The 13,572-nt window shown below is 43.5% G+C and overlaps 1 protein-coding gene across 1 annotated transcript in view; it reads right to left on the reverse strand.

The window, feature by feature from the left end:
• Positions 1 to 7,430: 7,430 nt before the first annotated feature.
• Positions 7,431 to 13,572, reverse strand: part of LOC136129215 (N-acetyllactosaminide beta-1,6-N-acetylglucosaminyl-transferase-like) — a 31,611-nt gene continuing 25,469 nt past the window's right edge. The window contains exon 3 of the mRNA XM_065885380.1: positions 7,431 to 7,621. Within this exon, the coding sequence (XP_065741452.1) occupies positions 7,431 to 7,621 (191 nt within the window). The remainder of the gene's footprint in view (positions 7,622 to 13,572) is intronic.

The raw sequence follows: 13,572 nt of genomic DNA on the forward strand, positions 1-13,572 counted from the left end.
CAGCCTGTCATGTATTTAAGTCACTCTGTTGTTTTTTGTAGTTGTTATCCCCAAAGAATCTCATGTTATTACTGTGGTTATTTTTTAAACCATCATTCTTCCACTGGGGCATCTCTGATACACAGCCATGCAATTGGAAAGTCTAATTCAGGTACTTCCTGCTGAGTCCCCTGTGAAAGCCACCACGGAATGCTAATCACGAAGTTATCATGCCTCACCTGCTCAGAGGTATGTGGCAGGGGATCACAAAAGGTGTGAAGCACCAGAGTTTCAATGTGCGGACCTGGCATAATCAGTGCCTTTCCTCCTTGCTCTTCACGACCCATTACACCTATTTAGTAAAATCCTAAGAAAATGAATCTAGAGTTTCCCAACCAGTGATCTGTAAGACGCAGGACACATTTTAACTGCCCTACCCCTGCTTCCTTCCCCACCATTTTCTTAGTGATGTGACTATGGATTTTCTCTCCTCCCCCATCCTTTTCTTTTATCTCATTTTCATAGTCTAGAATAGAGAATGTACAGAATTTTCCTTTTCATAGTGCAATTTTCATCTGTAAATATCATTTGAGACCAGTCCCTTGCTGTCATTTGGTTTAATGTGATGGCACTACACGTTACTGGGACTCACCTTACCCATCTGGTCTGTCCTGTGCAAAGGTCAAAGTCACCTGGCTCTGACTCTCAACACACAGCCAGCATAGAATTAAAAACCAGACAAAACTGGTTTTGATCATTGAACTTTGGTTTTGTAAGATGTTAACATTAGAAGTTGGGTGAAAGGTCTACAAGAATTCTCTGTACCATTTTTGTAACTTTTCTCTGCAGTCTAAAGTTATTTTTAAATAAAACCTTTTAGAAAGCCATCGAAAACCTTCCATTGTTGCCTTGTGTACAGCTGATGCCCTGAAGTTCACTAATAATTAATTCACTTTAATAGAAATAAACGGCTTGAAGTTCATAAATAATTCACTTTCACCTTGCACTAACGTTTTCAGCCATTTCTCCTAACAGCCTCAGCTCTTGATCACACACCTGAGATTCACTTTTACAGTTTGACACACGATGCTGGCCAATGGTTTCTGAATTTTGCCTTCTTTTCATAAGAACCCTATTGTTTGGGACCATTCAGCCCCCAGTATCCTTCCCAAGAGGGAGGTCAGGCTTCCTGGGCTGGCTCCCAAGGACTCACCAAAATTAATCTTCCCGACAGCCACCACGGAAGCTCACCACTTCCAAAGCTTGTAGGCGTTCCTCGTGGAAAAGTGAGCATGGTCAGAGTCACCTCTTACCCACCTCCTTTCAGAGATATCACTGTTAGTCTTCCTTCCAAGGTCAGAACTTGGCCCTGGGAGGTTGACCTCCAGTGTCTTTCCATTGGCTTGACCTCTTAAGCCCTTAGCCATCCTGACCAGAAGAGGGAGTAGGCACAACAGGAAACTTCTAGTTCTGGCATTAGTCTTCCCAAACTCCAGTTATTTGCTTAGTCTGTTCAAGTGAATCTCTGCTCCCGTTTCCCACTTGGCATAGACTGCTATGCATAGACTGCTATCCTAAATTCTTTTTTTAAATTATTATTTATTTGGCTGCGCCGGGTCTTAGTTGTGGCACGACTACTGCATGTGGGATATTTAGTTGCAGCATGTGGGATCTAGTTCCCTGACCAGGGATCAAACCCAGGCCCCCTGCATTGAGAGCACGGCGTTTTAACCACTGGGCCACCAGGGAAGTTCCTGCTATCCTAAATTCTTACTGTGTAAAAAGATTAACAGTGGTGACCTTTCCCTCTTACCTTTTGAAGTAATATGTGCAAAGAAAACAAAATTTTAAACCAAAGTCACTCATAATTCCATTAAGCAACAAAAAAGAGATAGCAACTGGAGTTTTAAAAAACATTAGAATCACAATATATTTTTATTTATACTTATTTTCTGGTATTCTGATTCTTAACTCAATAAAGGATATCTACCAGAAATCTACTTCAAACCTCCAACATCATGTACCAAAGTTAAACATGCCCTTTAATGTTGGGAACAACTCAAGGACAGCTATCACTGCTACCATTTAAAACTGTATTGCAAATTTCTGCGTGTCAGAAGACAAGAAAAAGAAGGAAAAGGTAAAACTGTTATTTATTTTAAGGAATTTTTTATTTTTTCAGATTCTTTTCCTTTATTGTTTATTACAAGGTATTGGATACAGTTCCCTGTGCTATACAGAAAATCTCGTTGTTTATCTATTTTATATATATTGTTATGTATTTGTTAATCCCTCCTAATTTACCCCTCTCCCCCTCTTTCCCCTCTGGTAACCATAAATTTGTTTTCTTTGTCTGTGAGTCTGTTTCTGTTTTGTAAATAAACTCAGTTGTAGTAATTTTTAGATTCCACAGATAAGTGATATCATATTTGTCTTTCTCTGTTGGACTTAGTATGATAATCTCAAGATTCATTCATGTTGCTGCAAATGGGATTATTTTGTTCTTTTTAATTGTTGAGTAATATTCCATCGTATACATATACCACATCTTTTTTATTCTTTCATCTGTTGATGGGCATTTAGGTTGCTTCCATGTCTTGGTTATTGTAAATAGTGCTACTATGAACATTGGGGTGCATGTATCTCTTCAAATTAGAGTTTTCATCTTTTCTGGATATATGCCCAGGAGTGGGGTTGCTGGATCATATGGTAATTCTATTTTTATTTTATTTATTTATTTTAAAATTTTATTTATTTATTGGCTGCGTTGGGTCTTCGTTGCTGTGTGCAGGCTTTCTCTAGTTGCAGCGAGTGGGAGCTGCTCTTCGTTGCGGTGCGCGGGCTTCTCATTGCAGTGGCTTCTCTTGTTGCAGAGCACAGGCTCTAGGCGCAGAGGCTTCAGTAGTTGTGGCACGCGGGCTCAGTAGTTGTGGCTCACAGGCTTCAGTAGCTGTGGCTCACGGGCTGTAGAGCACAGGCTCAGTAGCTGTGATGTACGGGCTTCATTGCTCCACGGCACGCGGGATCTTCCCAGACCAGGGCCAAACCCGTGTCCCCTGCATTGGCAGGAGGATTCTTAACCACTGTGCCACCAGGGAAGTCCCTATTTTTAGATTTTTTTTTTTTTTTTTTTTTTGCAGTCGCGGGCCTCTCACTGTTGTGGCCTCTCCCGTTGTGGAGCACAGGCTCCGGACGCGCAGGCTCAGAGGCCATGGCTCACGGGCCCAGCCGCTCCGCGGCACGTGGGATCCTCCCGGACCGGGGCACGAACCTGTGTCCCCTGCATCGGCAGGAGGACTCTCAACCACTGCGCCACCAGGGAAGCCCAACTCCCCATTCTTTATGTATGGGCTCGGAAGAACGACTTCCTCCCAAAGAGTGTTGTATGGAAAAAGGGAAAAACCTCACTTTACGGTGGAGAATCCTGACAAACACTACTTAAGCCGGGTGACCGAGGCCAGCATCAGCTGTGATAAGCTAAGTCGATAGTGTGTACCCTTCATATCATGTGATGAAAGTGGTACTTTACCTCTGTGGTCTTCCTCCTCCAAACCCCCAAATTCAATCTAACCATGAGAAAAACACCAGCCAAAACCAATGGGTGGGGGGCATTTTGCAAAACCTCCAACCAGCACCCTTCAAGATTGTCAAGGTCATCAAAACAAGAAAAGCCTGAGAAACAGTCAAGGCCAGAGGAGACTGTAGAAACATACCTAAACCCAATGTGGCACTTGGATAAGATCCTGGAACAATAAAAGGATATTAGGTAAAAATTAAGGAAATCTACATAAAGTATGAATATTAGGTAACAGTGATAATGTATCAATATTGGCTCGTTAATTGTGACAAATGTATTATACTAATGTTATATATTGATTATGTTATATGGGAACTCGGTATTATCTGTAATTTTTCTGTAAAATTAAGACTATTCTAAAAGTAAAAGTTTATTTTTGAAGGGCCCACAAAAGCAAGTTGCAAAAAGATATAATTTCTATTATACATCTCTATAATCAACTCATTAAAAAAAAGCCAGTACATGTGTCTTTGTGTATATTTCCATCGTATACACAAGCACGTGTATATAACTGATGTAGAACTATAGAACTGGGTAGTCCAATAACCACTAGTCACATGTGGCTAAAAATAAGTAACATTTCCTCAGTCACACTGGCCACATTTCAAGTGCCCAGTGGCTAAACTGAGTGGTTACTATCTTGGACAGTGTAGATACAGAACATTTTCATCATTGCAGAAATTCTTTTGGACAGCACTGCCACAGGATATCACCGCACTGAAAAGACACTTAAGAATATACACCAATCAAGTGATTACTCCTGGAAAAAGGAATTCACTTTTTATTCTATATTCTTCTGTATTCTTTCTATTTTTTTTACCTATGAACTTGATTTTATCATATTTAAAATTCTTTTACTGAAGTATAGTTGATTTATGTATTCTTTCTAATCTTATGAACATATATTTTTATTGTTTTTGTAGTTTGAAATGCTTTTCACTTTAGTTTTTAAACATTTTGCATTAAAAAAAATGGTGCATCAGATGTTGTTTAAATGAGTTAGTTTCCTCAGTATTTCTGTCATTTTCCATGTGTCTGTTGGAGGCAAAATTTGTTTAGCCAAATTTAGCACTGAAAGGCTGCTCAAAAACGTTGGCATTTGACAATTGAATAATTATGATAATATTCACGTCTTTTTCCTAAATTGTACCTTGATTTTAAAAAAATAAATAAAGGAGGCAAGAGTAGAAGGCTAACTTCTTCCTTCCTCAGATTTTAAAATGGTTGTACCCAATTTAAATGAAACTGATCTTCCATTATATTCTCTTCTCTATCATTCCCAATTATTCTCCCCAACACTCCACAGAGGAAAAGCTTAATTATTTTTCAGTGGACGGGCATTTTTAGACAAGTACGTGCGTATGTATGAATGTATTTATTTGTACTTTTTAGAAAATGTTAGGAGAATTATCTTCAAATGCCAATCAAATAAAAATGCAGGGCTTCCCTGGTGGCGCAGTGGTTAAGAATCCGCCTGCCAATGCAGGGGACACGGGTTCGAGCCCTGGTCCGGGAAGATCCCACATGCCGCGGGGCAACTGGGCCCGTGAGCCACAACTACTGAGCCTGCGCGTCTGGAGCCTGCGCTCCACAACGAGAGGCCGCGACAGTGAGAGGCCCGCGCACCGCGATGAAGAGTGGGCCCTGCTCGCCGCAACTAGCGAAAGCCCTCGCATAGAAACGAAGACCCAACACAGCCAAAAATAAATAAATAAATAAAATTTAAATAAAAATGCACAATGGCCCCAGAGGTGGAAAACAATATATTAATTTATTTCCAAGAAAACAGCATGGAACATCATCGAAAACAAAGTTTTCAGGGCACCTCCAAGGGCTAGCAGAAATCCACTAGTCCAAACACTACACTCTTCCAATATTAAAGTACTTAAGACATAGAAGAAATGACCAACAATGGACATGTAAACATCTTCTATTCCAAAAGATTTCTTGTTCTACAAGAGAAAGATCCAGTGTAAAGCAACCCTTCTTCTCAAGTGGTGTCATGTAAGTTAGTTGGAAAAAAAAGGTATCTTCAGATTCTGCCTTTAGCTCTGGGTGTGTTCCCTACCGCTGGACTCTTCATCAACCAATACAGTTCCATCTTTTTTTTTTTCGGTAGCAGGAAAAAAGAAGGCTTTACTTCAAAGTCACTAGAAGTCATTAAATTCAAAGTCATTAAATGTGATTAACATTCAACAGGCACAATTACAGAAAAAAATAACGTTGCGTGGATTAAATGTATCATTAATTGTAGTTACCGTTGTTCATTAGAATAAATATCAAGGAACTGGATGGAATATAAGAGTAGACTTCACATTTTTCTGACGTGACAGGATGTTTTCTCAATATTAACACTGAGACCATTCTGGGATGCTAAGTATGGCTTTACTTCACCTTCTCTAAATGTTCCACCTCAGGAAATGAACAAAGGAGACCAATAAGAGAATCCCGATTCTCAGACAGATCTTGCGAGCTTCCCAAGAGCGTTGTGAGATTTGAAGGCCGTGAGACGTAAAGGAGCAAGCAGAACACCTACAGAACACAATCGGCTGTGGCGTCCGTCTCCTCCTTCCCTTCTCTCTTGGGAATAATCTCTGATTTAGACCTCACTTTGTAATTTCTGATATCCTGGGCCTGGTATCACAGTCTACAACCCTGCACATGAAGGTGTTAAAATACAACCACCCTGTGAGATTCTCTAGAGCAGCCTTTCCAACGTTGACGTTATTGCCAGGACTTTTAGAGTGAAAAAGCTTCTGACTTACTTCTCCTCCTCGTCTCTGCACGTGTCTGGTGTATAATCAACACTCAGGAAATACTTATTGACCAGATACTGAATGAATGAATTGGATACATGAACGGGACGAAGTGACCAAAAGGCTCACACACATTTGAAAGCTTTTAAAAATCCAGGCACTCCTATGACCCCCAGGCATTGCAAAGCTACCCAGAGCACACTATGGACTCCTTAAAGGCTCACGGGACAGAATTTGGTCTCCGCTTTGCAGATAAGATCACTTTGGTCGGGGTGGAGAGTAGTGGCAATAAAGGAAAGTGATTTACTCTGAGATATTCAAGGCTTGAGGCTAAACTCATGCAATAGCACCTCTCTTCCAGAAATTCTTCATGCTTCAAGAACTTTTCCATGTTCTCGATGGAAAACAAGAAAGAGGGATCAGAGCACATTCTGACAAATATTCAAGAAACTGATTCCCCTGGGGGCCTTTTACTGAAGAGGCAGGCAGTGACTGCTGTCTCCAATTCTGTCTCCTGTGAATGGCTTTAAATTCTATACAGAACTTTAGACACAGGAAACTTGAAAATGCTACTGTGGAAACTCAGGAACAAGACCTAGTTCTCAGTTCTAGGAGCTCAAGTTGTAAAGGAGATCGGTCAGTTACCCAAAAGGCGATTTCTACGCCTACGTGCAGGTAAGCAAAGAGCAGGGGATATCCATCAATGTGTGTGTGGCTAGAGATCTGTTATAAAAGATTCCTTCTTCAAAGAAACCCAGTTCTTTTTCTCCTAAATAGTATTATCCACAATTCTCCTCTTCATTAGAACATTTATATACGATGAAGATCAGATGCAAATCTGAGGACAGTTTATCACTGATGAGAACATTTAGCCTGACGCAGAGATGAGCCTCGAGAAACTGGCAGAGTGGCCGAAGCGCCGGCATCGCTCTGTACAACCACCCTGGCAGCATATTCCACGGTGTCCAGAGAACATTTTAACATGTGATCATGTAGTCGGGTCCTGAAGCCATAACCTTGGCCCTGAGACTGTTCATATAACCCAGGCTAAGTTTTTCTCACAAAGACAAGCTCTCCTTTCCAGCTGTGATTTTCCTTCAGTCGTGAGTGGCAGTAGATCAAAAATACCAGCTGGGCTGTATTGCAATTTCACTCTGATTGAGGGTTCTTTCTCTAAGCCTCAGCTCTAGGCATTCCACAGTAAGGGGGTATGTAGTGAGCTCAAACTTGTTAGCAAAGAGGCTTGACGAATTAATCAACCACTTTAAGTCTCCGTTTCCATAGATACAAATGCCATGGACATAGTGGCCTGTAAAGGAAGAGAACGAGAAACAGTGAAAACAGGCTTGTTTTTGAGTCAGGGGTAGTGAGCTTGCAGAATGGTCGGGTTACTGCCTAACTGCTGCGTGGCTAGCACTGTGTCAAGGGCTACAGGATTGTGATGAAACAGCGTTGCGCTGGCCCAGCCCACGAGGAAGTTAAACTTTCTACGGGGAGAGAGAGGTACAAACATGCATTTGAAGAAAATGAGAGTTAAATAATACAAAGAAGTAACACAACAGGCATCAAAATGGCCGTTCATGGACTGTATCGTGAACTTTGGATTTCATGGATGAGAAGTTCTAGAAGTGTAGAGATGGGAGAAGTCCTGATGGGCTGTATCGGTCAGGTCTCTTCTCTGAGCTCCAGCCTGGTCTAGCCAAGTGCCTACTTTATCTCTCCTCTTAGGTGAGTAATAAACCTCACCCATAGGTCAGGTCTCAAGTCCTTAATCCTCTCCAAGTCTTCCCCATCACAATCCACAGCGAGTCCATTCTTCAGTGCCCTGGGCACTTCTCCCCCTTTTTTTCACACCCCACATCCAATCTGGAAGCAATCCTGTCAGCTCAACCTTCAAAATACTAATAGAATTTGACTACTTTTCACCACCTCCACTACCTGCACCCTAGTCCAAGCCGCCTGCATCTTCCTGTCTGAATTGTTACAATAACTGGTTTCCAGCGCCTCCATTTTTGCCTGTTAGTACATTCCCAGCACAGCAGCCAGAGTGATTGTTTTAAATGTAAGCAGAAGATGTCTCTGCTGCTCAAAACCCTCTAATGGCTTTTCATCTCATTTGCAGTAAAAGCCAAATTCCTACCAATGGCATTCAAGACTCCTCAGACTCTCCTGGACTCACCTCCCACCACTTACTCATTCAGTTATAACCTTTAATAACCCTTCCCAGCTCGGTGCTTTGTGACCACCCAGAGGGGTGGGATAGGGAGGGTGGGAGGGAGGGAGACGCAAGAGGGAAGAGATATGGGAACATATGTATATGTATAACTGATTCACTTTGTTATACAGCAGAAACTAACACACCATTGTAAAGCAATTATACTCCAATAAAGATGTTTAAAAAAAAAAAACAAAAACCCTTCCACATTCACATCAGCCACACTGGCCCCCTCGCTGGTCCCAAGCACCCCCAGGCATCCATCCGTGTTTGCGCTTTCTCCCCTGTACCATGTCCTTCTACCAGACAGCCTCAAGGCTCCCTCTGGCACCACCCAGGGCTCGGCTTCAAGGTCAAGGTCATCTTCTCATATGAGGCTGTCTCTGACCTCCTTCCCTGATTCATTTTCCTTTTGACACTTATTACCAAACGTGTTTGTTTGTTTATTGTCCTTCTCCCCAGACTAGAATATAAGCTCCTGAAGAGCTAGAATTTGAGACCATTGGGTTCACTTCTGTGTCCCCAGCATCTGGAACAGTGCCTGGTAAATATTAGGTGTTAAATGAATAGTTGTTGAATAAAAGGATAGAGAAGGATGAGTGGAGAGTTCACAGGTGGGTAGAATTGGGAAGCATCAGGGGGATGGATGGGAAAGCATCAGGTGGGAAAATGCCTCTGGAAAATGTAGAGATGAGAATTTTCTGCTAGAATAGTTTGTTGGGGAACAGGTTAAAAACAAGGAAGTTGGTACTCTTTCCAGCATTTCTTTGCATATGGTAGAACTATTATGGTTGAATGACTTAAAATAGATGAAAGTTGGGCCTCTTTTATCCCATAAAGGGGTTGGGCCTTTTTATCCCTTTCTTATGAAAGGGCTGGAGAAGTTGTGTTTTTTTTAAATTTATTTTTGGCTGCGTTGGGCCTTCATTGCTGCACGCGGGCTTTCTCTAGCTGCGGCGAGCGGGGGCTACTCTTCGTTGTGGTGTGCGGGCTTCTCATTGCGGTGGCTTCTCTTGTGGAGCACAGGTTCTAGGAGCACAGGCTTCAGTAGTTGTTGCACGCGGGCTTCAGTAGTTGTGGCTCGCGGGCTCTAGAGTTCAGGTTCAGTAGTTGCGGTGCACGGGCCTAGGTGCTCCGCAGCATGTGGGATCTTCCTGGACCAGGGCTCGAACCTGTGTCCCCTGCACTGGCAGGTGGATTCTTAACCGCTGCGCCACCAGGGAAGTCCCTGAAGAACTTTTTTGAATAGAAGAATCAAATGATGAAATAGATTTTAGCACGATTAATTTTGCAGAGCTTTGCAGGGTACATTAGGAACCAATCAAGAGACTACAGTAATTGTGTAAACCAGAGAGCAAATTTGTTCAAAGTTAATGGTTGCCATGAGTGGGAAAAGAAGGCTATTAGAGGCAGAGCACAGAAGGACTGACAGGACTTGGTGATTAACTCAATGTGGCTGGAAGGAAGTTCAGTAGACAGAGAAAATCACTGGAGAAAAAAGCCGGAGTTTAAGGAAGTTAAAGAATAACCGGGTAGTGGGTGGGAAGAACTCGGTACATGGGCAGCACGCCCACGCTTAAGAAATGGCAGTGAACAGGAGAGAAGATTCCAGGCTGGATCAAGTAGAGGGTGCCTAGACAGCTTGCTCTTCAGGATAGAGGCAGTAAGTACACCTTTGCTTAGGAAAAGAAACAGCAGAGAGGGAGACACTGAGAATGCAAGAGAGCAATGGGATAATTTAGGGGGATCCACACACAAATGAGACCAGATGCTGACCTTGGTTGTGAGGATAGGTAACTTTTCCTTTTGAAACAGGAAGCAACAACGAGAGAATGGGTCCAAAATGTTCTAAGATGGCGGAAAGGGATGACATGACAAAGGAATTGATAAGGAGATTTTAATCAAATATCTTCAAAGTTCTTCCTAAAATTGAATTGATCACCTTTTGAGAGTAGAAAGGCTGTTTTTTTTGTTGTTGTTGTTGTTGTTTTTTGCGGTATGTGGGCCTCTCACTGCTGTGGCTTCTCCCATCTTAGAGCACAGTCTCCGGACACGCAGGCTCAGCGGCCATGGCTCACGGGCACAGCCACTCCGCGGCATGTGGGATCCTCCCGGACCAGGGCACGAACCTGTGTCCCCTGCATCGGCAGGCAGACTCTCAACCACTGCGCCACCAGGGAAGCCCAGAAAGGCTGTTTTAACATAAGATTGGGAGCTTAAAGGTGGGCAGAAAAGCTCAAAAGGTGTACTCCGGGAAGGGTACCAGGACAATAATGACGTAAATAAAAGAATAAGTAGGCAGCCAGAGGGTCTAGCTGAAGGTAGACAGTGGGTGAATTTAGGGCAGTTCTGTGACATTCTTCAACAATGTCCTGCTTCAGGAACCACAAATGGCAAAAAGTAGATGACAGTAATGATTACGTGCAGGAATCAGCCTTGTAGGATCAAACGGCAAGGGAACCTAAAATGTTAGCAAGAACAGTACACAACAGCTGACACAGTACACAGGCTGGACGAGGGGTCCTCAGAAAGAAACTGGTAGGAGGAGGGAAGTCGAACCTCTGGAAATTCCAATTTTTAAAAAGCAGACACATTTAAAACAACAACAACAACATATTTCAGATGTGGGGATACAGCAATGAACAAATCGGTCAAAAATCCCAGCCCCGTTGGAGCTTCTATTCTGTTCTGGGGAGAAAGGCAGTAAAACATATAATATGTAAGTTGGTGAAGGAAACTAGTAGGGTGACAAACAGATCGTAATCAGAGATGGGAGCTCCAAGTTAAAGACCATAGGTCTAGAATGGTACTCTGTGATTTGAAATGCTAAGAGAGTTTGTAAAGTGGGTACACTCACAGGTTTGGAACAAATCCGATTACTCACAGCCAAGGGGAAAAGGTCCAGATTGTATTACTGACTTGCTGGTTTAGCAAAATGTTCTATTTCCTCTGGACTATGTCTTTTTCTTTTCCCTGTATAGTGGTCTGGGGACAAACATTTTTTATGCTATGAACGCTGTAAGGCTTTCAGATGGCATAACAGATACTAAGAGAAGAAAAAAACGAGACATTTGTTTGAGAGGGGCGTGGGCTACCCAAACGTCGTATCCTGTGTAGGTTCCTGGCTAGGGGCTATCTTCATGGCTCCTACCTGTCATGTGATTAGTAAAGGTCCCTATAAAAATGCAAACCTGGGCTTCCCTGGTGGCGCAGTGGTTGAGAGTCCGCCTGCCAATGCAGGGGACACGGGTTCGTGCCCCGGTCCAGGAAGATCCCACATGCCGCGGAGCGGCTGGGCCCGTGAGCCATGGCCGCTGAGCCTGCGTGTCCGGAGCCTGTGCTCCACAACGGGAGAGGCCACAACAGTGAGAGGCCCGCGTACCAAAAAAAAAAAGCAAACCTGACTTGTCTATACCTTCTCTACTGAGGTAGGTCCTGGATACAGGTGCTGACAAGGAGCCTGAAGGTAAAGCTCTACTTGGGTGGGTTGCGTGTGTGGCTGAAACACAGTGGACAGGAGCTTTGTGGCGGGGGGGCTAGAGCTGTAATGTAATCACATCACATGGGTCCTTGCCGTGGATGTTGGAGTCCTCAAGTGTCACAGCTGGAGAAGAGGTGGAGAAGCAGATCAGAGGATGACCAGATCAGAGGATGGTTCTAAAGGGAAGGTGATAGGGGTTATAGAAGGAAGTGGAGAAGGCAATCTATCCCAAATATTGGGACCCTGACTGATGGATACGGTCCACTTTCTAAGGAGATCAAAGAGCAAAGTACCCTCCTCTCCATCCCCCTCCCCCCACTAGGAGGGCAGGCCACGATGAGAATGCAGGCAGGTGGCAATGAGCTGTCCTCTGGGGAACATGTGGGCTGATTGAGGTAAAGATGTGACTATGCTTAAGAATAGAGTGTGCAGTGACATGAGGATGCTGTCATCCATAATGGAAGGGGACCCCCGAGAGACAAACACCGGAAAGAGGGTGAGTGTAATGGAGAGATGTAGAGAAGCAGCAGTTTGGATGTTCTCATCTGAAATGTTAGGTGTAGATAAGATAGGCTGAGGATAGAGCCGTAGACTGAGTGGAAGAGGAGAGGAGGCCAAACTTCGTTACCACAGGGAGAACGGGGCAAACCTTCCTATTGACTCACTCATCCGTTCGCTCAATCACTTATTCACTGTATATATATTTATTGCCTGTTCTTATGGGGTGAATTGTATTTCCCCCAGATTCATATGTTGAAGTCCTAACCTTCCAGCACCTCAGACTGTAACTGTGTTAGATGTAGGGCCTTTAAAGAAGTAATTAAGTTAAAATGAGGTCCTGTGAATGAGCCCTAATCCAATATGACTGGTGTCCTTATAAGAAGAGATTAGGACACAGACACACACAGAGGGTAGGTCATGTGAGCACACAGGGAGAAGACGGCCATCTACAAGTCAAAGAGAGAGGCCTCAGAAGAAACCAAACCTGCTGACACATTGATCTCGGACTTCCAGCCTCCAGGACCGTGAGGAAACAAATTTCTGTTGTTTAAAACACTCAAGTCTACGGTACTTTGTTATGTTAGTCCTAGTCAACAAATACACATGCCCACCATGTACCAGGCAAGAGTTCGAATATACACCAGGACTGATGAAAAGCCTTCTTTACAAGGTTCTGTAGAAATGAAAACTACTTGTTTTCTAGTTCTTATCCACTTGGAGGGGAAACCTCTCTTGTTGCTGTCACCTGCCGTCATGCCAGAGCTGCGGCAAACACCTCCAAGCCACCTGGAAACCTGTCCGCAGGGGGAGCAGAGGCAGACATGAGGGATGGGAGTCAGTGGTAAGAACATGACATCACTTCTCATCCTGACCACTGTCTCCTCGTAACCGCTGCACGCCCAAAGGAGCAGAAAGAGGAATGAATAATAAGGAAAAGGCAGAAACTTGCGAGAAGAAAGCACCGTTACAACTGGAACCCACCTCTACATCTCCCTAGGAAATTATAAGCTGGAGAATGTCTTTACGATACTTAGATTTACTTTTCAAGGACTGTGTCTTGAAG

This window comes from Phocoena phocoena, chromosome 10, assembly GCF_963924675.1.
Source record: "Phocoena phocoena chromosome 10, mPhoPho1.1, whole genome shotgun sequence".
NCBI lineage: Eukaryota > Metazoa > Chordata > Mammalia > Artiodactyla > Phocoenidae > Phocoena > Phocoena phocoena.